The sequence below is a fragment of the Euwallacea similis genome, chromosome 12 (assembly GCF_039881205.1).
Source record: "Euwallacea similis isolate ESF13 chromosome 12, ESF131.1, whole genome shotgun sequence".
NCBI lineage: Eukaryota > Metazoa > Arthropoda > Insecta > Coleoptera > Curculionidae > Euwallacea > Euwallacea similis.
In genome coordinates, this window is record NC_089620.1 from 4,656,520 (window position 1) to 4,682,993 (window position 26,474).

A 26,474-nucleotide genomic window follows, 5' to 3' on the forward strand; every position below is an offset into this window, starting at 1 on the left:
TTTCTCAAGGTTAGTATGCTTCTTTTGGTCCAATAAATACTTTATCCTTTCTACTGCTTTTGCAGTTATAGTAATAAGTTTTTTATCTTTCTTTATAGCGTTTACTCCTTGATATTCACTCATGCTTTAGTTCTCAATGTCCACCTTTATTTTGTTTACTTTGATAATCATGAATAGCAGCCTTTATAGCATCTTCAGCAAGCACCGAGCAGTGTATCTTCACTGGAGGTAAAGACAACTCTTCCACTATTTGAGTATTCTTTATCTGTGTTACATCTTCAATAGCTTTTCCTTTTATCATCTCTGTTAACAAGGAACTTGAAGCAATGGCAGAACCACAACCAAAAGTTTTAAATTTTGCATCTTCAATAACACCTTTGTCATTGACCTTTATCTGCAATTTCATTACATCACCGCACGATGGTGCACCAACTAAACCAGTACCAACATTTGGATCATTTTTATCCAGAGAGCCAACATTCCTTGGATTTTCGTAATGATCTAAAATTTTCTCATTATAACTCATAAAATTACCTGTGAACCGCTATTCTACATTATAACATATTTAGGTTAAAAACTAAAGGAAAACAATCGTTTTACGTGATTTTTACTTTCAAAATTCCCGTAAAACGACTGTTTAACTTTACAAATACACATAATACGTGTATTTCTTTACAATCAGCGTCTCTATGTTGTCATTAAGTTTATAATTTAAAAAGGAGTATTCCCTTGAGTTTGTTTAGTAACCTTTATAAAGGCTTGTTAAAAACTTCTTCTCGCTTTAGCGACGGGGTGAAAAGTATTTTTTCTGGCAAAAAAAAATTAGATCAGTCGCTTTTAGATGAATTAGAAGAATTGCTAATTAGCATGGACATTGGTCATAAAACTTCTAAGTTGATTATCGATAGGCTCACAAGCATCAAGTTTGACAAGGAAGTTGAACATAACATTATCACACAGCAGTTAATGAACGAAATAGAAGCTATATTGAGCCCAGTTGTACAGCCGTTAATTTTAAATAAAAAACCACATATAATAATGGTATGCGGAGTAAACGGTAATGGTAAAACCACGACTATAGGTAAGCTTGCATATAAATATAAGGAGATGGGAAAATCCGTTATGCTTGTTGCGTGTGACACATTTAGAGCTGCTGCTAGTGAGCAGTTAAACATTTGGGCAGAACGTTCTGATTGCTTGATTGTTACTGGAGAGTACGGTAGCGACTCTGCAAGTGTGGCATATAGAGCTGTAAGTCAAGCTATAAAAGATAACGTTGATGTTGTTCTAATTGACACAGCAGGAAGGCTGCAAAATAATGTGAACCTTATGGAGGAGTTATCAAAAATATATAGAACGATAAAGAAATTGGATGATACTGCCCCTCATGACGTTATTTTAGTTCTTGACGCAACTACCGGCCAAAATGCTTATAGCCAATTAGAGGCATTTAGTAAGATGGTCAATGTTACCGGGCTAATCGTAACAAAGCTAGATGGCACCGCTAAGGGCGGAGTAGTAATTGGACTTGCAGAAGCTTATAAGGTAAAGTTACATGCTATAGGAATTGGCGAAAATATAGAGGACTTAAGGGAGTTTACTAGTAAAGAATTTGCTGAAGCATTATTTAATTGTAATTAAAGACTTCTCTTAATTCCCTTACATGACCAAGCTTAATTATCTCAATATCATGAGAAGAATAATTGCCATTTTTAGGCATAATTGCTTTTTTGAATCCTAACTTTTGTGCTTCTTTTAGTCTGAGATCAGCATGCGAGACATTCCTAATTTCTCCTGAAAGTGCAACTTCACCGCAGATTATTGAAGAAGTTGGCAGCGGTAAATTTACTACACTTGAAATAAGGGAAGCAGCAACAGCAAGATCAGCCGATGGTTCCTGTATTTTGAGTCCCCCTGCAATGTTTAGGTATACCTCTTTATCATGCAAAAACATTTTGCAACGAGCATTTAGCACCGCAATGATCATAGCCAATCGATTAATATCCCACCCAACTACTGCCCTTCTTGGGGTTGCCATATTAGTCCCTGCTATTAATGCTTGCACTTCCATTAAAATTGGTCTTGAACCTTCAATTCCTGCAAATACGGCGCTGCCAACTACTTCTCTGTTATGGGCCATCAGAAACAATGATGATGGATTATCAACAGGCACAAGTCCTGCTTCAGACATCTCAAAAACACCAATTTCATTTGCAGGGCCAAATCTATTTTTAATAGTACGCAAAATGCGATATTGATTGCTATTTTCACCTTCAAAATATAATACCGTATCCACCATATGCTCCAGAGTTTTGGGTCCAGCTATTTGTCCATCCTTAGTTATATGACCAACTATTAAAAGAGAAACACCATATTGTTTCGCAAGAATAGTTAATTCATGTGCGCAAGTACGAACCTGAGTTACAGTTCCTGGTGCCGATGTAATTCTGCTATCATACATTGTTTGTATAGAGTCAATTACTAAGAATTTAATACTTTTGTTTTCCTTTATTGTTGCTACTACATCAGTTAAAGACACTGTAGATAAAAGCTTAATTTTAGGTTCATTTATCTTAAGACGCTTTGCTCTGAGACTCACCTGCTCTAAAGATTCCTCGCCGGATACATAAAGACATTCAAAAGAGGAAAGTTGCACAACATTAGCTGCAATTCTAAGCAAAAGGGTGGATTTTCCAATACCAGGTTCGCCACCAATTAAAATGCTAGCACCTTGAACGATACCCCCACCAAAAACTCTATCTAATTCTTCTATTCCTGTTAAAAAACGACTTGGAGTGATAATTTCGCTACCCGATAACGTCTTTATTAAAATTAGCGCAGATATACTTCTTTTGCCCGTTTTTACTGCTATTTCCTCAACAATTGTATCCCAATTGTCACATGCGATGCACTTCCCTACCCACCTGCCAGTGCTATGACCACAGGATTGACATACATATACAGTTTTCATCAAAGCCAAAATTATTTTGTTGTAATTGTAATAAAAATTAGCTGAATAGGCGAAGTAAATCTAAACACTGAGTCTCACAAACGTTGTGGTGCGAAGATAATTGTCATAAGTTGTGCCATTTAAATTCATGCACAATAATTGCACCCTCCAGGATCCAAGTAGCCCCTTCTCCCGTCATCCAAGCAGCCTCCTTCTCCCGTCATCCCAGTGCCCTGACTACTTGGATCCAGGAAAAAGAATGGTGTCATCCCAGTGCTTGACACTGGGATCCAGGAATTTTATTAAGTTGGTAAGCATAAAAGTAGCCGTTTTATGTTAAAATACAACGTTTTGATGATTATAAAAAGGCTGGATCCCAGTGTCTGGGCACTGGGGTGACACCGTCATAAAGTAAATCAGCATCACGCGCTGCCCAGTTCATGTTAGCTATAAATGTTTAAGAAATTTACCAAACGAAAAAAAAGACAAAAAATCCCCGAGTTAGCTAGTCTTTTACTATCTCTGTCAAGTATTGGCATTTTTTGATGTCTTGTAACGCTTTATAAGCGCGTTCAGCTTATTTAGATAAAAATCTAGATGTAGATGAAGTTTTGTAAAGACATACAGTATCTATGTACTGCAAAAAATTAAACATAAGACGCCGATACATTAAGTAATCCTTACCTTTTAATCTGCAGATTGGCGAAAGCAAATACAATAGCTTCAGTTTTATGATAAGGGTGCTGGCGAAGGGTGTCAAGCAAGTTTTTTGTTTCTATTCCCAATGTTATATGGTTATGTAAGAAGTCTAATAGCAAATTTTTAAGTTCCTCTTTAACTCTTTAACCAGCGGGCTCGCATGAGGAGAGGAGAGTAAAGATCTTCTTCCATAGATATCTTAACACTTTTTTCTTCTTCTACAGTTGGCGGACGAGTAAGAAAGTGAATCTTTGGTGCACCACTAATTATTGCCATTGGTGTTTGCTCCGCCCCTTCTCCCATAACTAAAACAGCAGACGTTGCCAGCGCATCAAGAAGATTGACTTGTGTTACTTGCAGTGGTTGATCATAAAGATCTGGCTTGCCTATATAGGAATAAAGTGGTTCAAATCCACACCAACCAAGAGCAACGCCTGTAACCCCAAGGCGCATAGGTGTTATGTTACTATCTGTAATCAAAATACCAAGATGTTTTATGCAGTGTTTTGTCTTGAGATAGTTCCATATTGATAGAGCTGTTTTCTGAACATCCTTTGGGTATAAAATATACATTTCATTACCATTTGATTCATCAATACCAGCAGATGGAATTAAGATATTATCTTTAATCGTTAAACAGATACTGTGAGCCACATCAACAACTGCATCAGCTTCCCTTTTGATTAGCTCTTCTTTAGAACAAGCAGTTTTATAAACTACTCGTTTTTGACAAATTGAAATGATTTTTGATGTGATAGCAAGAACAACTTCCTCTCTTAGCAACTCTGAAACATAGCGATCAAGAACTTGCTCTAATACTTCTCCACATTCAATGCGGTGGGTATAAATTGCTTCAACATGCATATTAACGTATTAGCCTGCATATAGTATAATCTTTTGTTTGAGCAAGAGCGGTTTTATTCCATCCACTAAGAAGTGTTAAGTTGAAATATACATCACCTTTATAGGGTTTGTTAATTTCTGTTACGATAAACTCTGAAATTAGATCATACTCCAAAAAAAGGTGCGCTATTTGTGCTCCACCAATCATGAAGACTTTAGAACTACTTTGGATTGACAAAAACTCTTGCATAGAAGAAATAATAGTGCATTTTACTCCTCTGTTAAAACAAGAATTTAATTTGTCACGAGAAAAAACAACAGGGATACGATCCTTCAATATGTTTTGGGGTATTATCTCAAACGTTTTTCTTCCCATAACAATAACTTGTTTGTCAGTCACCTGACGAAAATGATCTAACTCACTTGGATAATGCCAGGGCAATCCATTATTTATTCCAATTACCCCCTTGGAATCAACAGCCATAATTCCGATAACTATCATCCCTGTAAAGCAGCTTGAGCTACAAAAAATCGCATGTGATCACGCACATTATGCACTCGAAGGAAATCAACCTTGTTGTGCAATGCAGATGATAAAGCAATTGTTTCTAAATCTCGGTTAAAGACAGGTTCTGTAGAAAAAGAAGAAATAAATGACTTTCTAGAATGACCAACCAGAACTTTGCAGCCAAAACTTTGCAATGCTTCTATATTGCGTAAAATCCAGATATTCTGATATAGAGATTTGCCAAAACCAATACCAGGATCAATAATGATCGAGCTTTGATCAAAACCTAGAGCTAGTAATCTATTAATGTTCCTTTCTGCCCAATTATTTATGGTATCAATTGGATCAATGTCACTTGGGATAATGTTGTCACTATATGGTGGTATGGAGAGTGAATGCATAATAACGATACTACATCCACTGCTAGCAATCGCTTTTAAGGTATTATCATCTAGATCTCCCTTCTGATCGTTTACCCAGGCAATGTTGTAGTGCTCCAAAACATTCAAAATAACATCTGGCCAGAAACTATCAATGCTGACTTTAATGTCACCAACTTTCATATATTGATTAAGGTCATCAAGCACTGGTTTTAAGCGTGCATATTCTGCTTTTGGAGTTTGTATTGAGGAGCCAGGTCTTGTTGATTGAGCACCAAGTTCAACTATGCTTGCACCATCTGATAACAGCTGCAGTGCCTGCTTGGTTGCTTGATCTGCATCATAATAAAGACCACCATCTGAAAATGAATCAGGAGTAATATTGACAATACCTACAAGCTCTGGTGAAAGCGTAAAACTCCTTAAAAAGCAATCCTTAATGTTAGGGTTAACAGTACCAAACGTTTTGTTAACTACTGCCATAGGGTTCAGCATTGTCATCAAGTGAAGCAAAAATGGTCTGTTTATCAATTCTGGGTGAGGAATCTTAAGGTAGGATGTATCAAGTGTCAGGTTATCCCATAACAAAATATCCAAATCAATAATGCGAGGTGCCCATTTTTCATAGACCTGCGGGCGGCCAATGTCACATTCAATTTGTTTAAGGCCCTTTAACAGCTCTTCGGGAGAAGAAGAACAACTTCCATACACAACCATATTTAGAAATGGCTTGTCCCATTCAGGTGGAGCATCATTTGGTAAAATAGCCTTAGTCTCCAGAACAATTGAAGATTTTAAATTTTTAAAATAGCGCTCCTTTAGTAACTGAGCAGCCTTTTGTAAATGGGAAAAGCGATTCCCCATATTTGAGCCAATAGAAATATAGATCATTAGTTATCTTCCTGTTCTTGCAGTGCATTACAATAGGTGAAAAAGACGCCTCCATGTACATTAGGAACGGGTGGTGCAACTTTGTGAGTAGTTACTCTTACAGAAGAAATAATATGCTTTTTTTGCAGCAAAAGATCATTAATGATCCTGTATATATCATGAGTTAAATGTTCGATTAAATTAAATTGCTTGCTCTGAACAAGAGACTGAATATTTTGTACTATCTCTAGATAGCAGACGGTATCTTCAAGCCGGTCAGTCATAAGCCCTAACGGAGGAGATTTAAAAATAAAATCAACATCAATACTAACTAATTGGGAATGAGACTTCTCTTCTGCACTGCACCCTAAGTGAACCCAAAACCGTAAGTCAGATATAAGAAGATTACATGTAGACATTGCATTCCAACATCACTGAGTTTAAGCTACTTACAACTACTAACACACGCTAGCATTCATCATTTCATCAAGAAAACCCCACAAGAGCCTTGCTTCCTTTTGAGCACCCTGCATAACTTTATCTTGCTCTTTTTCATCTAGATCTTCAATAAGATTTGCACATTCCTCAGAATGCCACTCATCAGCATGCATATGGACCGTAAAAAATTGAAGAGAACGCTCATCACTTATTGAATAGTGTTTTTTTAAACCTTCAATTTTAGACTTAGAAACCTCTGGAGTTTGACGTTCATAAGCGTACAAGGCTCCAAGACCTGCTGCAAAACCTGATCGTACAATATCAAAGTAACCGTCAACTAATTCTTGTGTCTCCTTAACTTGTGCATCTTCAAGAAGATCAGACCGTGTTATTCCAAGTCCTTCAGCAAAACGCTTCCATAACTCTGGATGATTTTCATCACCTTGTTCTTCTTCTATCAAATTACCAAGCAAAACCTGTCGCATTTTTAGATCTGGGCACAAAAAATGTATACCACTGATATAACGAGGAAACGCAGCAACATGATGATAATATTCTTTAGCATAGGTTTGTAAAGCTTGCAAGCTTAAGCTTCCTGTATTCCATGATTGGTAGAATGGATGATTTAGTAAGTGCAATTCATCTAACTTGTTATTTAGAGACTTAGTAAATTCCATCATTTCCCCCATTACATTAATATATAGTTCATATACTATAGTTTTCTTATTGTTACGATCATGCTAAGATCAACACAATGGTGGGATTGGTAGGACTCGAACCTACGGCCAATTCGTTATGAGCGAACTGCTCTAACCGACTGAGCTACAATCCCTTTTATCAATATTTATAATACACACAAAAGCAAATTTGTCTATTAGCTTATTTCACTATCAACCCAACTTAGCAGATCATTTGTTGCACCAATTTTGCGTGCAATTTCCTTACCATCTTGAAATATAATCAAAGTAGGTATAGATTGAACCCCATACTTACTTGGCACTTCAGTTTCTCCATCTATATCGAATTTGCAGATCTTAATCTTGCCTTTTCTGTCTTTAGCCAATTGTTCGATACGTGGCATTAGACTTTTACATGGACCACACCATTCTGCCCAAAAGTCTATCAGAACAAACCCTTTATAGTCAGTGACTTCAGATTTGAAATTTTGATCATTTACCGATGTAATATCATCACTCATAAAATACCTAAATTTTTGTAAAATATAGCGTATCTATTAGCAGTTAATCAACTAAATTCTTACCGCAGAGCCTGAAAAATTGCCCCAAAGTGTTTTGCACAAGCAAAAAACTTCTCATAAACTATTACATCTGGTGGTTAAAGATATCCACGTTTTCCCACCCCATTAAATCCAACTCAATACGAGTAGGAAGAAATTCAAAACACTTTTGGGCCAATTCTTTTCTACTTTCACGTTCCAACATTAAATCTAGCTTTTCCTTTATCTTATGGAGATACAAAACATCAGATGCAGCATAACTTTTTTGTTTGTCTGTCAAATTTTCATTTCCCCAATCAGAAGATTGCTGTTGCTTATTTAGTTTGGTATCAAGCAGCTCTAAGCATAACTCTTTTAAGCTATGATTATCTGTGTAAGTGCGAACTAAACGTGAAGCTATTTTTGTGCAATAGCACGGAAGTGCCCAAGTTTCCAAGTAATAACGTATTATGCTTACATCAAATCGCGCGAAGTGAAATATTTTAGTTATATTTTTATCCTCTAATATTTTTCTCAAATTTGGCGCTGTATAATCGTTCTTGAGTTGAACTAAGTGAGCGTTGCCATCATTAAAAGAGAGCTGCACAAGGCATAATCTATCTCTGCTATGAAGTAGCCCCATTGCCTCGGTATCAACAGCTATAGACCTTACATCATCTGGTATTGAACTAGCTGGCAAGTCGTCTTTATATAAAAATATTCCCATAAAGCTTTATGGAATAATTAAAAACTTATGATAATCAAAAATGAGCCTTAAGTATACGAAAAGATCATAGAAGGAACCACGCAAATTTATGGGCTCTCACATTTTTCATGTACACGGGGTTTACAAATCGCTGTATATGCCTATAATTAAGTAAATTTAGGTTAATTTAATTGCGGGAGTAGCTCAGTTGGTAGAGCGCAACCTTGCCAAGGTTGAGGTCGAGGGTTCGAACCCCTTCTCCCGCTCTTTACTTTCAAAATCATTTCGTCAAAAACTTGCTTGACACCCTTCGCCAGTCCCCTTATCATGAAACTGAAGCTATTTATTTATCTTCGCAATCTGTGCAGGTTAATGACAAAAAACTTAGGGTATTTGGCGTCTCATGTTTAATTTTTCGCACTACGTGCATCGCATGTCTTTAAAAATTTTTAGGTTTTTACCTATATAAGCCGAAACGCGCTTACAAAGCGTTTAAGACAGCAAAAAACGTCAAATTGACAAGGGAGAATTTGAATGCTAGCTACTACGGGGTTTCTTTGCCTTTTTTCCTGCTTGGTAAATTTCTTAAACACTTGCGGTGTAGGTTAGTTGCAAGTTAAAAGCAGCTAAATCGCTCTTAATCAAGCGTTTTAGAATAAAAAAACGCCGATATTTTAGTACATAGTAAATAGCCAACCACCACGGGGCTTTTTTTGCCTTTTTTTTCATTTGGTAAATTTCTTAAACATTTATAGCTAAACGACAACCGTCATCCCGCTGCTTGTTAGCGGCTAAGGGATACCGCGAATGAATCGCGGTATGACGTAGGACTGCTGTCATTCCAGTGCTCCTTTTTTTGTCATCCCAGTCTGGGATCTATTTTGCATGTAACTCCAATTGTGTTTTGGCATAAAACGCGACGCGTATTAGACTTGTTTGCAAGCAAAGCTTGCTAGATCCCAGTGTCACGCACTGGGATGACAAGAAGAGGGCACTGGGATCCAGGAATTTTATTAAGTTGGTAAGCATAAAAGTAGCCGTTTTATGTTAAAATACAACATTTTGATGATTATGAAAAGGCTGGATTCCAGTGTCTGGGCACTGGAATGACACCATCATAAGGTGAATCTGGATCCAAGTAGTCTGAGCACTGGGATGACACCATTATAGAGTGAACCAGTGTCAGCTACTTACATGACACCATTTACAACCACTCTCCTGCCCTTTCTAGCTGTTTATAGCTGTTAAATCTCAGGAATTTATCAAAATATGGAGAGGCAATAAAGGGTGTGGAATTACTTAAATAATTAGATAAAAAACCAGGCAGATCATTTTTTAATTCTTGCATTTTGTATCTATAATTTTGTATAGAAATAACTTTTATTTTATCATAATCAAGTTTCCAATAAGCAAGTTCTGAGACTTCTCTTTTTGTTATATGTTCTACCGCTAAGGCTTGTAAAATTAATTGCGGAAAAAATCCCGACATCACTTCTTCATTGGAAGGTGGTGAACCAAGTTTATAGTCTATAATTACTACTTGCCCACTTGGTAGATACTCAACTCTATCACATCTTGCTATCAGTGAAATTTCTTGTGGCCTATTTGTCATCCAAGCAGTTTCATACTGATCACAAGAACCAGTGTCACGCGCTGGAATATGAAATATCGGACAGGTAAAACTCTTTTCTAGCTCAATATGGTTGCTTCGAGTCTCATCAAATTCGATAAAAGATTGAATTATCTTTTGTAGTCTTACCCACCACATATTTGAAAAATTAAACTGACTAGTCGAAAATGCTTCTCGTGCAATGCTCATCAGCGACTTTTTGTTGCGTAAATATCTTGCAAGAATGTTGTGTACCATAGTGCCAAATTCCAATATCGATGGCTTAAAATTCAAGTCTCTTAATTGTTTAAGGCCCAGTATATATTCAACGTAAAATGAATAAGGATTACGAATTAGCTTTTCTATTGCACTGCAAGACATCACCTGCATTTTTTCTTTTCTAACTTCGGTTTGAGGTTTTGGCATAGGCTGAGTACATGGAACAGTACATTCAGGCGTATTTAATATCCTTAGCCAATCACGATACGGCTGCTTCCCCTCCTTGAGCAGAATTTCCAAACGCTGCAATAGAATTGGTTTTCTATGGCTTAGCGATCTTGTAATATAAACCTTACTTGCACAAAACAAATTGTGTAAAGTATAAAAAAAATACCCCTGCTCTTCTTGCACGGAAGGAAGATTAAATTTTTCTCTCGTAAATGCATTCAAAAGCGGACTTTGAAAGCTTGGCGCTTCATTAAATCCAGCAAGTATTACAACTTTGTTGTGATATAAGCTGAATTTATTCAAGTCACTTGCTACAGAGAAAAACTCTTTCTCTAAAAATAAGGTCAGAATTTGGCTATATAACTCTAAGGAGCATTTAATTCCTACACCCTCACATGCATTTGAGAAATTACAGGTAAAATTACCTATTTCACTATTTAGCTCTGAAAAATTTATACCAGATAATATATTAATACACTGCAAATGAGTTGCTACCACATCGAAAATAGAGCAATTTATAGAACGAAGTAAAGGATTAAATATAACCTCTAACTTACTGATAATAAGTAATATATCTTCTTTGTATTTTAGCTTTTTATGGGCATTGATAGCATTTATAATATCGCTCAGGCCATTTGTACTAAAGTTGCGTAATACCTCTATTTCAAATTCAGATAAAATCCGAGTGTACTCTTCTTGAGTGTAACCAAAAGTCACTAGCCTATGCTTAAGGAGCGAAAGTAATGACACACTGCTCCAATTTGAGGTCAAAACTTCGATACTATAAAGCAGAAGCATTATATAAGGGTAATTTTCCGGTATGGCACTGTGTTGCCTTGATAAACATGCTATACGAGTTGCAAGTAATTTATCAAAGACGACCAAAGAAACATTTTCATAACCTTCATTTTCTATAATTAATGATGTCACTTGTGCTTCTTCCTCTCTGGAATCACAAGTGATGACTTCAATATTGCCAACATGTCCACTACTAACTTTGCTTAGATCGGCAGTTGTATCAAAGACATAGTCAGTTATTTCATTCTCTATAGTGTTCAAGCAGCTAACATCCCTTCTATCCACTTTTAAATAATCGAGCAGATCTTTCAGGCAATATTGATAGTGTTTTTTATCAAGCAATTTCCAGTCTTTCTCTTTAATTTTCAAATTCAGGTTAGGCAAAATTATTTTTCCAAATGGCAGATCATATATAGCCTTAATTAACGACTTATCCTTTCCAATTCCAACAAAGATTATATGTTGGTCTTTTTGTAAAGAGGTTATCATATTGTTTATGTAATCACTCTTATGTTCTAATATATCCACTACTCCTAAATCTTTTAAAATTTCACTCCATGTTTCAATAAGTAAATTTATGAAACTTTCTATTTTTTTTGAATGTTCATCGAACTCTGCCATTTGGGTATACTGAATTTTATCAAGCAATGATGGCAGGCTATAAGCTAAATCAATTGGAAAATTATCATTATTTTTTCTATTCCACTCCAATATGAATTGAATGAGTAGCAGCGTCCTTTTTGTTGGCTTGATAACTTTGACTCTATCAAGATTTAATATTAAATCCTCCTCATCGATGTTCTCTAGCGAAACTATCTCTGGCAAAATTATGCATTTTTTAGCGTTATAATTCTTGAATGCACTCAGCAGCGCTATCACATCCCTCTTGCAAGGAAGTATGATCTTTACTTCAGGGATTTTTTCTCTTTCATATTCAGAAAATATATGCTGAACCAGCACATCGAAAAGGGATTCATCCACATTAACGGTAAAAACTCTTCCCACTAACAGTAACAATTAATACAATACTTTTATTGTATAGAAATTATTCAAAATATAAACGTGCTTATATGCTATTATATATTAAAATCTTTTATAACATTACATGACAAACATCAGAATAGAAGTTTTAAATAAATGTGAGCAAGTTGGCTGCAGATGGTTAGTCAACGTTTACTCGATTTATATACATAAAGAATTACCACCAAAATTATATGAAGAAATTTGTGGGCTATTTTATAATAAAGTCATACAAGACTGCCGTTATTATTCCTACAACGAAAACCTTGAAGAAGTTCAATATGACTTCATAGAACCACAAGCAAAGTGGGGCTTGGAAATAAGCTTTTTACCTGGCATGACCGATAATGTAGGCAACACAGCGAAACAAATTGTTAGAGAATATTTAATAAACAAAGGCTATATCGACCAGTCTGTTATCCCAGCCCCTTCTTTTGTCATCCCAGTGCTTGACACTGGGATCCAGAAAGAGAAAACGCAGATTCCAGCGTCACGCGCTGGAATGACACCAATTGAGATTAAGGCAAGAAGTTCAAAATTGATTTTGGGTAAAGGAAGCATGCCAACCGAAGATTATATAAAGCAAGAATTCAACCCTATCACTGAGTATTGCACACTTATCTGTAAAGAAAATAATAACTATAGCTGGAAATATTATGGTAAATATAAGTCATTAAATACCCACTCCGGTGTCATTCCAGCGCGTGACCAGGAAAAAAAAGAATGGATTCCAGTGTCAAGCACTGGGATGACAAAAGAAGGGGCTGGGATGACAGAAAAAAAGGCTGGGATGACAGAAGAGAGCACTGGAGTGATATCAAGTAGTAATGGAGCTAAATCTGTTGATTTAAATGTAAGTGATCAAGAACTTGAGAAAATCAGCAGAGATGGAATCGATGGTAATGGCACTTTAGGGCTCTCTCTGGCAGCAATGAAAGCTATAAAGGATTACTTTAAAAAACTTAATAGAAATCCATATGATATTGAACTTGAGTCCCTAGCACAAACTTGGTCTGAACATTGTAAGCACAATATCTTTTGCTCTCCCATTGATGAAATAAAAGATGGCCTATACGCACATTATATTAAGCGTGCAACGCGTGAGATAAATTCTGACATATGCGTGTCAGTTTTCTCCGACAATGCCGGAGGAATAATTTTTAATGACGATTACTTAATCGTAGATAAAGTTGAAACTCACAATAGCCCTTCAGCTCTTGATCCATTTGGTGGAGCAATGACCGGAGTGCTTGGAGTTAATCGTGATATAGTGGGTTTCGGGAAAGGCGCAGAGCCTATAATGAATACCTATTACTTTTGCTTTGCCAAAGAAGCAAAAGGCAAATTTTATAGGGATAAAGAGCGCGCTGATGAGATCTTACCGCCAAAATATATAATGAAAGAAGTGATTCACGGTGTTAATGTTGCTGGTAATTGCTCTGGTATTCCAACACAACTTGGATCGGTATATTTTGACGATAGATTTTGTGGAAAGCCGTTAGTCTTTGTTGGCAGTGTCGGAATTATTCCGCGCAGTATAAATAATGTACCTTCACACATCAAAGGGCCTAAAAACAGCGATAAAATCGTAATTATTGGTGGAAGAGTTGGAAGGGACGGAATTCACGGTGCAACGTTTTCCTCAGAGGCTTTGTCGGGAAACAGCCCTTCAACAATTGTGCAAATTGGTGACCCTATAACACAAAAAAAATTATCCAATGCCGCCTTGGAAGCAAGAGATCTTGGTCTTTATAATGCAATAACGGATAACGGAGCAGGCGGTCTATCATCGTCTATTGGTGAAATGGGAAAAGATGGATTTGAAGTTGATTTGAGCAGGGTTCTCCTTAAAAACGATGGTATGGCTCCGTGGGAAATATGGATATCAGAATCACAAGAGAGAATGACCTTAGCAGTACCAGAAGAAAATCTCCCTATGTTTAAGCAAATCATGAAAAAACATGATGTGGAGGTTTGTGTGATTGGAGAGTTTAACGAAAGTGGTAAAGCTGTTGTTAAATGTCCTAAAGGGAAAGTAATAATGGATATCGGAACTGAATTTCTGCATGATGGTAATCCTAAAATGCATTTACAGACAAAGCCGTGGACTGGAGAGTGGATTCCAGTGTCAGCTACTTGCATGACATCAAGCCAAGAAGTCGAACTAAAAGAAATGCTGAGCAGACCAAACATATGCAGCAAAGAGTTCATAGTGGTGCAATATGATCATGAAGTTCAAGGGTCATCAGTGCTAAAACCATTGCAGGGCAAGGGAAGAGTGTGCAGCGAAGCTATTGTTTCAAGGCCAATCCTTTCTTCAAATAAAGGTGTTGTGAAATCACAGGGGTTTGGCTCAAGTTATGGAGAAATTGACACTTACCATATGGCAGCATGTGCGATTGACACTGCCATACGCAACTACGTAGCTGCAGGAGGAAATATAAATCATCTAGCGTTGCTCGACAATTTTTGTTGGTGTGATGCTTATAATCCAGAAAGGTTGTGGCAACTAAAGAGAGCTGCAGAGGCTTGTTACGACTTTGCAACTGCATTTAAAACACCATTCATATCCGGAAAAGATAGTATGTTTAACGACTTTAAGGGATATGATGAAAATGGCGAGAAAGTGATGATATCTGCACCACCTTCATTACTCATCTCAGCAATTGGAATTATAGAAGATATTGAAAGTGCGGTATCGCTTGATGTAAAAATGCCAGGAGACTTAATATACGTGCTTGGAGAAACACTTGATGAACTTGGTAGATCTGAATATCAGTTATATAGTGGAATAGGTAATAACAACGTACCAAAAGTTGATGCAAAGAGCGCTAGGAAGTTGTATGAGCGTTACAACCAGGCAATAAAAGATGGCATAATTGCCTCTGCAATTGCACCAAACTTAGGCGGATTAGTTATTGCTCTGGCAAAATCGCTAATTGCAGGAGATCTCGGTGCTGAAATCGATCTTTCACTAGTGCCAATAGGAAAAATACAAAATACAGACATAATAAACAAGATAATAATGTTTTCTGAATCGCAAAGTAGAATTTTGGTTACTATTGCACCACACAATCAGAAGAGGTTTGAAGAATTGTTTGAAGGTGCAGTTTATTCATGTATTGGCAAAGTAACAGAGAAAAAGGTGCTAAACATAAAGGATGTTTTAAAAGTAGATCTGAAAAATGTGGCATGCTAATATAAAATATTTTTCTTATTATGCTAAATAACTCTTTTACTATATGTAATGTTTATTTAGAATGAATGTATGTTATTAATTTTGGGTAGGTAATTATGTCTATTTTATCGATACTCCTGTTTATCAGTCTTTCTTTACTCAACACTTCAAATAAATTGATGATATGTGCTGCCTTATTTGTGGGAGCTGCTTTAGTTGTAAATTCAATAGTTGAATTTTATGGCAAAAGTAAAGCTACGTACAGTTTAATAGTGTGTACAGTGCTATGTTGTGTTTTTAAATTGCAAAGTTTTAGTTTGATGATATTGATTTCATATACTGCAATTTTAGTCTCTCTTCTCTCAAGCATAATTATTTTTGAAAAATTGAAGTCCAAGTTGAATTTTCATATGGCAAATTTCATTACTTTAATTATAGCATCAGTGGTTGATAGTGCCGTTGTATGTGTTGGATTACTATACAAATTTTCTGCAGGTAAATGCCTATCAATATATACTAGAGACTTAATTTTTAAGTTTTCTTATGCGTCAGTATTGAGCATCTGTTTGTTTGTAGGAATGTATTTATTTTGCTTGGCAAACAAGAAGTATTTTAAGATTTCCACATAACCTGTTTTCTGATATAGCTAAACTGACTTTGGGTCCTAGGGGTGTATTTGGTGCGTAACAACAGTTTAGAATTTATAGGTAGCCTAAACCCACAACTGTACAAACATTATGATTTGAGCCTATCAGGGAGGTGTCATTCCAGTCTGGAATCCAGAAAAAAGAATGGTGTCATCCCAGTGCTTGACACAGTTATCTAAGTGGAGAAAGTCACCTCTCCCCACTCGACTTCAAAACCGGACTTGTGACTTTCACCACATCCGGCTTCTCTCTAACTTGGTGTTTGTCATACATACTTCTCCATGTAATTAACATTTCAAAGCTTGGTAAATTTGTTTTTATAGCTTAAATACAGCATTCTCTATATTACTAGAGAAGTCGTATTCATTCATACCTAACACTTAATGTTGGCTCATAACATATTAACCACTACTCACAACTTTACCTTCCAAATTACAGTGTCCACGTCAGCATATCCTAAACATTACTTTAGGCCTTGGCTTCTTAGACAATCCCTCATTATAGGTGCATACGGGTGGCTCCCTGCTTAAAGAATAAGAGCATCTATAATGTTACTCCGTTCCATGAAATTGTTTCATGTTAGACTTAGGTTCCAACTTTTTGCCGGGAGATGGGAAACATCTTAATCAGACCAGTCAAGTTCTAATTATCCACTTTCTCCGTACCTTTTGGTCTATGCGTTAACCAACCTTATTTCGCATATCGTTCGTTACGACAATTCAGGCATTGGTTCCTCTCGTAACCATATCTAACTCTGTTTGCAGGGATTCACTATAAGGTTTAGTGTTACCTGCTTTTATCTCATGCTTGCATCCTAGAGGTTGCCACTCTCTAAAATGTGAGACATACATTACCCCCGATGTCTAGGGAAGATGGAATTTTACCATCACAAAATCACGACTTTCGGGTCGCACTAACTGTACGAACATTCATTTTTGAAGGTAAACTGCACAGCAAATGGTGTCATTCCAGTCTGGAATCCAGAAATTTTGCTTATAACTGAGCTGATGAGCTAAAGGTAGTTGTCTTACGCTAAAACAAACGTTTTTAATTAAGTTGCATAGAACCAGTGTCTGGGCACTGGCCCACTGGTGGGAATTGCTCCTAAACTACAACGTTCGTACAGCTATGTGCTTGACACTGGGATGACATCATAGGGGCACTAGCCTACTTAACCGTCATACCGTCGCGGTATCTCAGCCGCTAACAAGTAGCGGAATGACGATTTATCAAACGCTGCCTAATTTTCCGTAACAGTTGAAAAAATCAATAGAAAATCAATATATCACTATAAATTCACGTATTTTGAGGCTATAATGGTTAATACGCTATATGGTATAATATGGACGATTTTATCAGAGTTAAGGGCGCAAGGGAACATAATCTGCAAGGTGTAGACGTCAATATACCGAAAAATAAGCTAGTTGTTATAACTGGGCTAAGTGGTTCTGGCAAGTCTAGCCTCGCATTTGATACGATTTATGCAGAAGGCCAACGCCGGTACGTTGAAAGCCTGTCAGCTTACGCGCGTCAATTTCTCAACATTCAGGATAAACCAGATGTTGAGTCGATTACAGGTCTCTCTCCTGCAATATCTATCAACCAGAAATCGATCTCAAAAAATCCAAGGTCAACAGTTGGAACTGTTACCGAAATTTACGATTACTTGCGCTTAGTATATGCACGAATAGGAGTTCCTTATTCACCTGCAACTGGATTACCAATAACAAAACAAACGGTGTCTCAAATTGCAGATACTATAATTGCGTTACCTTTAGAAACTAAGATATATATACTTGCCCCTGTTGTGCGTGGTAGAAAGGGAGAACATCTTAAAGAGATATTGGAAATTAAAAGACAAGGTTACGTAAGGTTCAAAATAGATGGTGAAGTGTACAATGTAGATGACTTGCCTAAACTCGATAAGAACAAGAAACACGACGTTTTTGTGGTTGCAGATAGAATATCAATATTGGGCGATATAGGAAATCGACTGCCAAGTAGTATAGAATCCGCACTAAAACTTGGTAATGGTCTAATGTATGTAGAAATAGCAAACCTACCTGACAACCATAATTCCGAGTATAAAAATGGTCAAATTCTGACTTTTTCAGAGAATTTTGCATGCCCCGAGTCTGGTTTCACTCTTGAGGAAATAGAACCAAGATTATTTTCTTTTAACAGCCCTTACGGTGCATGTGGTTCGTGTAATGGGCTTGGTAAAAAACTAAGTGTTGATATAAAGCTAATAGTACCGGATGAAACTCTTTCAATATCTGAGGGTGCTTTAAAGCCAGTGGGATCAATGTTCCGTCAAGTGCACACAGGTTATGGATTTCTAAAAAGTGCAATTCTATCACTGGCTGAAAACTACAAATTTAACCTTGATATTCCGTGGAAGAACATAGATCAAGAAGTAAAAGATATGATACTCTTTGGCTCTAATAAATTTCAAGGTTTGATCAGTATCTTGGAGAACCAGATGGATTATGATGAAACACTTGTTGAGCGATGTTGCTCTGTCACTCACTGCAGAGAATGTACTGGCTATAGATTGAAAAAAGAAGCGCTTACAGTAAAAATTGATAGCAAACATATAGGTGAAATATCAGGGCTCAGCATCGATAAATCCCTTAAATGGTTTGAAAATTTGCCAGACAAGCTCACAGAACAACAGAAGCAAATCTCAAGTAAAATATTAAATGAAATAATCAAGAGACTAGCATTTTTAAAGAATGTAGGGTTGAATTACCTAACACTTGATCGAGAATCTAGCACTCTCTCTGGCGGTGAGAGTCAGAGGATCAGACTTGCTTCACAAATTGGCTCTGGTTTAACAGGAGTGCTGTACGTGCTTGATGAACCCTCGATTGGCCTTCATCAATGCGATAATGATCGGTTAATTGCTACACTGAAAAACTTGAGAGACATGGGTAACACTGTAATCGTTGTTGAGCATGATGAAGATACAATAATGGCTGCTGATTATGCGATTGATATTGGTCCTGGAGCTGGCGTAAATGGTGGAAAAGTTGTTGCAGAAGGAACACCAGACCAGGTGCAAAGAAATTCAGAGAGCATAACAGGGCAATATTTGAGTGGAGAGAAAAAAATTTTAATTCCAAGGAGAAGAAAGCAAGCAACTCAGTTCATAAAAGTAATAAATGCATGTGAAAATAACTTAAAAAATGTGAACGTTAAATTTCCTATAGGGAATCTTATTTGTGTTACTGGAATATCAGGAGGGGGAAAATCAAGTTTAGTCATAGAAACGTTATATAAATATTCAGCACATAAGATACATCATTCGTCTGCAAGGTATGGTCAATGCGATAAGATAGAAGGTCTTGAATACGTAGATAAAATTATAGAAGTTGATCAGTCGCCAATTGGTAGAACTCCAGCATCAAATCCAGCAACATATGTTGGTATGTTCACTCATATAAGAAATTGGTTTGCAGGTCTTTCGGAGTCAAAAGCAAGGGGATATAATATAGGCCGGTTTTCATTCAATACCAGAGGGGGAAGGTGTGAGGCTTGTAAAGGTGATGGGCACTTAAAGATAGAGATGCATTTTCTACCGGACGTTTATGTGAAGTGTGAGCAATGTAAAGGGCGAAGGTATAATCAGGAAACATTGGAAGTTACTTATAAAGAAAAATCAATCTCTGATGTCCTTGATATGACGATAGATCAAGCTTGTGATTTTTTTGAAAACCTTCCAATGGTAAAAGAAAAGTTGATTTCTTTGCAGGAAGTGGGGCTTGGCTATATAAAACTCGGACAGTCGTCAACAACGTTGTCTGGGGGTGAAGCACAACGAATAAAGCTGTCCAAGGAGCTATCAAAACGATTTACCGGAAGAACATTGTATATTCTTGATGAGCCAACAACTGGATTACACTTTGAAGATATAAATAACTTACTAAAAATACTCCATAGATTAGTCGATCTGGGAAACACTGTTATAGTTATCGAGCACAATTTGCACGTTATAAAAACTGCAGATTATATAATAGACATCGGACCAGAGGGCGGAATAAAAGGCGGAGAAGTGATTGCTACTGGAACTCCAGAAGAAGTGGTGAAAATTCCAGAAAGTGTTACAGGCAGGTATCTTAAAACATATTTATTATAAACTATTTCTTAATCATTATTGACTATGTTGCATATTTATGATTTGGAGAGGGTAATGTCAGTATATCGATACTTTAGAAGGTACGTTGAATATGGAATCGTACCTGCTAAGAGAGCAAAAAATTACACACTAGTTCCAGAAGATAGTTTCTATAAATCTGTGCATTATGTTGATAATGTATTAGGACCTGTAAAAGATGTAATTTGTGGAGTTGAGAGTAAAGACGATTATAACAAGTATTATCAAGATAATGATAAATGTGAATACGTAGGCCACAGAGCAGAGGGAGTGTATTCATTGTGTACACTGGGTGCTGTTTTAGCAGCCAACATAATATTGCAACCTTTATTTTTGATAGTGGCATGTTTGTCATACTTTCCAGTCAAGTTATTGTCAAAAATAACAGGGGACTATTGTTTTAAAACGGATACAAAATCATTCGTTAATTATTCAAACATATTTTTAGAAATGGGGCAAGATTGTGCTAGTGCAGTAGCTAGAGTATTTGATAAGATGTAAGTTATGCTTGCGCTGCTATCATTTGGGCTGCCGCGTCAATCATAACGCCACTTGCGTGGGCTTGTGACAAAGTGCAAAGTAAGTTGAGTGAAGTACAGAAGCCAGAAAAACATCAATTTTTATCTAAGGATAATTCAAAGACTACTTCAGTCAATGGTATACCACAAACTGAGTTATAAGTTCTGCTTTTCAGCAGCATGAACTATATTGAAATGGAATAAAAAGTGAAAGAGTGTAAGCTTAAGTTACTTTAGCTATACTATATAAATTATTTTATAATATATTTAATGAGTTGTGAACCTTCTCTTACTAAAAAAAGCTACAAATCTCATATTTCCAAGCGTATGCGTAAGTTGCGAATGTATCATTGATGAAAATCTTAATCTGTGTAGTGAATGCAACAAAAAAATCAATTTTCTAACTAAGCATTACTGCAATGTTTGTGGCGTAGTAATCTCAGACAATATTTATACGTGTGGTAAGTGCATCATCAATCCTCCACCGTTTAAAGTATTAAGATCAGTTTTTGCTTATGATCAACATAGTAGAAACATGATTATAAATTTCAAATTTTTTGATAATTTGAATTACGTAAAAATCTATGCGAAGTGGATACACCAAGCTAATCAGGACACATTTCAGAACGCAGAGGTCATAATTCCTATACCGTTACATAAAATGCGCTTGTTTAAACGTAAATATAATCAAGCAGCACTGCTTGCAAAAGAATTGAGTAAGTTGTCCAATTTATCCTATACGCCATTTGCAATAAAACGCCTTCGCCATACTGCGCCTCAAGCTGGTCTTTCACTTAAACAGCGTGAAAAAAACTTAAAGAAGGCTTTTAAAACAAGCAACAAGAAAATTATCAAAAATAAAATCGTGATATTAGTTGATGATGTGGTAACAACCGGAGCAACTGTAAGATCTTGCTCTCAGGAAATTTTAAACTCCGGTGCAAAAGAAGTGAGAGTGCTATCACTTGCAAGAACGGTAAATGATTGGACCTCTTGCATAAAAAATTAGCAGTCAGTGTCATCCAAGTAGCTTGACTACTTGGATCTATTTTTTTCTAGATTCCAACGCCAGCGTCACGCACATAGCTGTACGAACATTGTTTGCCAAGGAGGGTGTCATCCCAGTGCTTGACACTGGGATGACATCACTTTTGCTTCAATATTTGCACATTAGCGGAGGTAAGCCCATTGCGAAAATCAGCAGGTTAAAACGTGATTTTTAATAACTTCAACATCACTAAATTCAAAAGTTTGGTTGCCTATAATTTGAAATTTCTCATTTCCCTTTCCTGCAATTAGCAGAATCATACCCTCGTTATAGGCAATATCTACGCCTTTCTCTATAGCTTCTCTCCTACCTCCTATCTCCAGTGCATCAGGGCAATGTAGCAAAATATCGTGGCGAATTTTTGCCGGATCTTCATCACGCGGATTATCATCTGTAATTATTACTTTATCTGCATACATTTGTGCTATTTTGCCCATTTCTGAACGTTTCGTTTGATCACGATTTCCACCACAACCAAAAACTAGAATTATTTTTTTATTGAAGTGCCATTTTAAAGATAATAGGGCTTGTTTAAGCGCACTTGGAGTGTGCGCGTAATCCACAAATGCAAAAGGTTTCACTTTTTCCATTCTTCCTGGTGGAGAAACGAGTTTTTCTACGCATATTTCTCTGTAATTTAATCCAGATATACCAATTGCACATAGCAGATTATATGCTTGAAATTTTCCTAAAACTGGGAAAAATGTATTGTAAATTTGGTTATCAATTTTTACTGTAAGATGTTGACCATTAGGGGTTGATGTTTGCTCTAATAAAGTAATATCAGAGCCTTTTTTTCCATAAGTCACAACTTTATTGCTGCGTTTTTCAGCTATTTTAAGCAATGCGCCGTATTCATCTATATCCGCATTTAAAATCGCTGTTTTTCCTTCTGGTAATACCTCGTAAAACAGCCTTTTTTTAGTTTCTAAATATTCACCAAGATTTTTATGGTAATCTAAATGATCTTGCGAGAAATTAGTAAAAGCTGCAGCACTCAACTTTAATCCATGGATTCTGTATTGATCAATCCCATGACTTGATGATTCCAACACTAAGTGTTCTACACTTATACCACGCAATGTTGCGTAAAGGTCTTCTGCACCTGGAGTGGTAAGGCTGTTGCTATTACCTTTTCTGCCATTATTGATGCATGTTCCAAGTGTTCCAATAGACGCAGCATTATAGCCAGAGTTTTGCCAGATCTGGCGGCAAAATTCTACTACTGAAGTTTTACCATTTGTACCAGTTACAGCAGCAACATATTTGGGCTGTTTGAATTGATAAAACCTGCTGACTATTTCGCTGTATATTTCTTGAGGGTTTGGGTGTTCAAGCACTGCAAAGCTCGAAGTATCTGTCATTCCAGTGCGTGACACTGGAATCCAGTTTTTATTATACAATTGCTTAGTGTGTTCATTTACAATTAAATTTTCTGGATCCAAGTAGTCAAGCACTGGGATGACATCTTTCTTGGTTCCTTGTATCACAACGTCTACACAGTCGTGTGCGTGATGCTGGGATCCAATAGGAAAAATCTGGATACAGGCTGGTTTTCTAGATTCCAGCGTCACGCGCTGGAATGACACCGAAAGGTAATCAGACATACAAACGAAAAGATAACCTTCCTTGACTCTCTTGGGATTACATGTAACGCCCTTGATTTCAATATCAAAGTTAACATCAATAATGTTATGCAGTAATTCTCTCAGTTTCATCTGCCAGCTTTGATATTCAAACATGGCAGTCTTGCTAGTGCAGCATTTAAATCATAGATCAAATCCTCAGAATCTTCTAGTCCACAAAATATCCGCATGAAACTTCCACCATAATCTGAATTCATTACAGATCTTGACATAGATCTACGATCTATTGGTAATATCAAACTGTCGCACCCTCCCCAAGAAGCACCAATACTAAAAATTTTCATATGATCAACCATGCAGCTTAGTTCTTCACATGAATATTCTCTATCCAGTATTATACTGAATACGCTACTTGCTCCTTTGAAGTAACTTTTCCATAATTCGTGTTGAGGATGGGAGGGAAGTGCTGGGTACAAAACTTTTTTGATTTTTAAATGTTTTTCTAGCCACTTTGCCACTTCCATTGCTGTATTTTGGTGCCTTTTCATACGTGTGTGCAGTGTTCTTAGTCCCCTATGTGCAAGGTAGCAGTTGTGCGATTGAATGGTTACCCCATAATTTTTATGGCTCTCATAAAGCAATTTAAAAGTTTCACCTTCAGCAACCATAGCTCCCATCACTAAATCTGAGTGACCGGCTAGATACTTTGTCACCGCATATAGTGCAACATCAACTCCATAATCAAGCGGCTTAAATAACAAAGGAGTGGCCCATGAATTGTCACAAACGGTCACAATTTTATGTTCCTTAGCAACTTTTACTATATGCTCTATATTCGAAATCTCAAACGTTACAGAACCAGGAGTCTCGATCATTATCAATGAAGTATTACTCTGAATTAAATCAGTTATATCCTGTGTTGGATCATAAAAAGTTACTTCTGTTCCTCTTTTTGGTAGCTCATTTTCTGCAAACCTCCTAAGCCTATAATAACTATTATCTTGAATTAAAACGTGCGAGCCTGCTTTAGCGAAAGTTAGAATAGCAAAAGTAAGTGCAAATAGTCCGGAAGGATAAATAAGCGCTTGTCCACTCCCTTCAATTTCAGCCAGTGCATTTGAAAGATAATGAACAGTAGGAGTACCAACATTACTGTAGCTATAATCCCTTGCAACACCATCGTTGATTACATCGTATATACTTTCTCCATTTGCTGCATTTAAGTAGTCCTTGTAAGTAGGGAATAATATGGTAGAAGAATGATAAACTGGCGGGTTCATGGAACCTTTATAGTCATTAAATTTTCTTCCTGCTTTAACTAATATAGACTCTTCCTTCACATTTTTATTATTTATTTTTTAAATTGTACTCATCTTGCGTATACAAGTGAAGAGAAATTGCATGTATTAGCTCTATCTCACCCTTCAATAACTCATAAATCAACTTGTGTCTTTTTAGAACGCTCATTCCAATAAAGCCGTCAGATATTAATATTAATTTAATGTGCGAAGGTAATGTTGAAGATGAAGCAAAATAATGATCAGCATGCTTTGCTGATTCATCGATAATGTTGATATCAATTACATCTATCGAATCGCGTATCTTTTCTTCTATTGTTTTAATAATATCCATAATGGTTTCTTTAAGCAACAATATGCTCCTCTTGTCATCCCAGTATCAGCTACTTGGATGACAATCGCAATTACTTATTCTCTTCTTTATTATCTATGTCTTGATAATCAGAATCTACTACTTTTTCCTCTTTATCATTTGGATTTTCTTCTGATGAAAAGCCATTTTCAGCACTATTTTGTTGAGATGTTTGATACATAGCTTCTCCAAGTTTCATAGATAATTGAGAAAGATTAGTGACTTTCTGCTGTATTGAATCAGCGTCATCAATGTTATCAGATTTACTAACTTCTTTTAATTCGTTAACTGCATTTTCAATAGCAGATCTATCTTCTGGTGAAACTTTATCACCATACTCTGTCAGAGACTTTTCTGTAGAATGGACTAAGCTATCCGCTTGATTCTTCACTTCAATAAACTTTTTGCGCTTTTCATCTTCTTGCGCTTTTTCTTCAGCTTCTTTTACCATGCGATTTATTTCATCATCAGATAAACCACCTGAAGATTGAATGCGTATTTTTTGCTCTTTTCCAGTAGCTTTATCTTTTGCAGAAACGTGTGCTATTCCATTTGCATCTATATCAAATGTCACTTCAATTTGTGGCCTTCCGCGCGGAGCAGGAGGTATCCCTTCCAAACTAAACTGACCGAGTAGCTTATTATCAACTGCCAGTTTTCTTTCACCCTGATGCACCTTAATTGTAACAGCTGTTTGGTTATCTTCTGCAGTTGAAAACACCTGAGATTTTTTAGTAGGAATTGTAGTATTACGCTCAATAAGTGGAGTGAATACTCCTCCTAGAGTTTCAATACCAAGAGAAAGTGGGGTCACATCAAGTAGTAACACATCTCTTACATCACCTTGAATGATCCCCGCCTGTATTGCAGCTCCAATTGCTACAACTTCATCAGGGTTAACTCCTCTATGTGGATCTTTGCCAAAGAATTCTTTAACTTTCTCTATGACTTTTGGCATACGAGTCATGCCACCAACAAGAACCACTTCGCCAATTTGACTAGCAGATAAACCAGCATCCTCAAGAGCTTTTTTACAAGGAGCCATAGTTCTTTCGATTAAATCATTCACTAAGCTTTCAAGTTTTGCTCTCGTTAATTTCATATTTAAGTGTTTTGGACCACTTGCATCAGCTGTAATAAACGGTAGATTTATTTCCGTTTCCATTGCACTTGATAATTCAATTTTCGCTTTTTCAGCAGCTTCTTT

General features: G+C 36.6%; 6 protein-coding genes and 2 non-coding genes across 8 annotated transcripts; 4 read left to right on the forward strand and 4 right to left on the reverse strand.

The window, feature by feature from the left end:
* Window positions 1–867: 867 nt before the first annotated feature.
* LOC136412465 (signal recognition particle receptor FtsY-like) lies at window positions 868–1,641 on the forward strand. The gene has a single exon (XM_066395532.1). It carries the CDS (start codon window positions 868–870, stop codon window positions 1,639–1,641), a length of 774 nt encoding a protein of 257 aa, XP_066251629.1.
* A 114-nt stretch (window positions 1,642–1,755) lies between these two features.
* LOC136412466 (DNA repair protein RadA-like) lies at window positions 1,756–3,219 on the reverse strand. The gene is made up of 3 exons (XM_066395533.1): window positions 3,105–3,219; window positions 1,850–3,012; window positions 1,756–1,794 (listed from the first exon to the last, which is right to left on the reverse strand). Exons 1-3 carry the CDS (start codon window positions 3,217–3,219, stop codon window positions 1,756–1,758), a joined length of 1,317 nt encoding a protein of 438 aa, XP_066251630.1.
* Window positions 3,220–4,990: 1,771 nt separating this feature from the next.
* Window positions 4,991–6,244, reverse strand: LOC136412467 (folate synthesis bifunctional protein-like). Its single transcript, XM_066395534.1, has one exon. The coding sequence runs from the start codon at window positions 6,242–6,244 to the stop codon at window positions 4,991–4,993; it is 1,254 nt and encodes a 417-aa protein (XP_066251631.1).
* Window positions 6,245–7,446: 1,202 nt separating this feature from the next.
* Window positions 7,447–7,520, reverse strand: TRNAM-CAU (transfer RNA methionine (anticodon CAU)). Its single transcript has one exon. It is a non-coding gene; the product is annotated as a tRNA-Met (tRNA).
* A 1,283-nt stretch (window positions 7,521–8,803) lies between these two features.
* On the forward strand, window positions 8,804–8,876 carry TRNAG-GCC (transfer RNA glycine (anticodon GCC)). Its single transcript has one exon. It is a non-coding gene; the product is annotated as a tRNA-Gly (tRNA).
* Window positions 8,877–12,821: 3,945 nt separating this feature from the next.
* Window positions 12,822–15,683, forward strand: LOC136412468 (phosphoribosylformylglycinamidine synthase subunit PurL-like). The gene has a single exon (XM_066395536.1). It carries the CDS (start codon window positions 12,822–12,824, stop codon window positions 15,681–15,683), a length of 2,862 nt encoding a protein of 953 aa, XP_066251633.1.
* Window positions 15,684–17,651: 1,968 nt separating this feature from the next.
* LOC136412469 (uvrABC system protein A-like) lies at window positions 17,652–20,447 on the forward strand. Its single transcript, XM_066395537.1, has one exon. It carries the CDS (start codon window positions 17,652–17,654, stop codon window positions 20,445–20,447), a length of 2,796 nt encoding a protein of 931 aa, XP_066251634.1.
* A 1,733-nt stretch (window positions 20,448–22,180) lies between these two features.
* LOC136412470 (UDP-N-acetylmuramoyl-L-alanyl-D-glutamate--2,6-diaminopimelate ligase-like) lies at window positions 22,181–23,749 on the reverse strand. Its single transcript, XM_066395538.1, has one exon. It carries the CDS (start codon window positions 23,747–23,749, stop codon window positions 22,181–22,183), a length of 1,569 nt encoding a protein of 522 aa, XP_066251635.1.
* Between the last annotated feature and the right edge of the window lie 2,725 nt (window positions 23,750–26,474).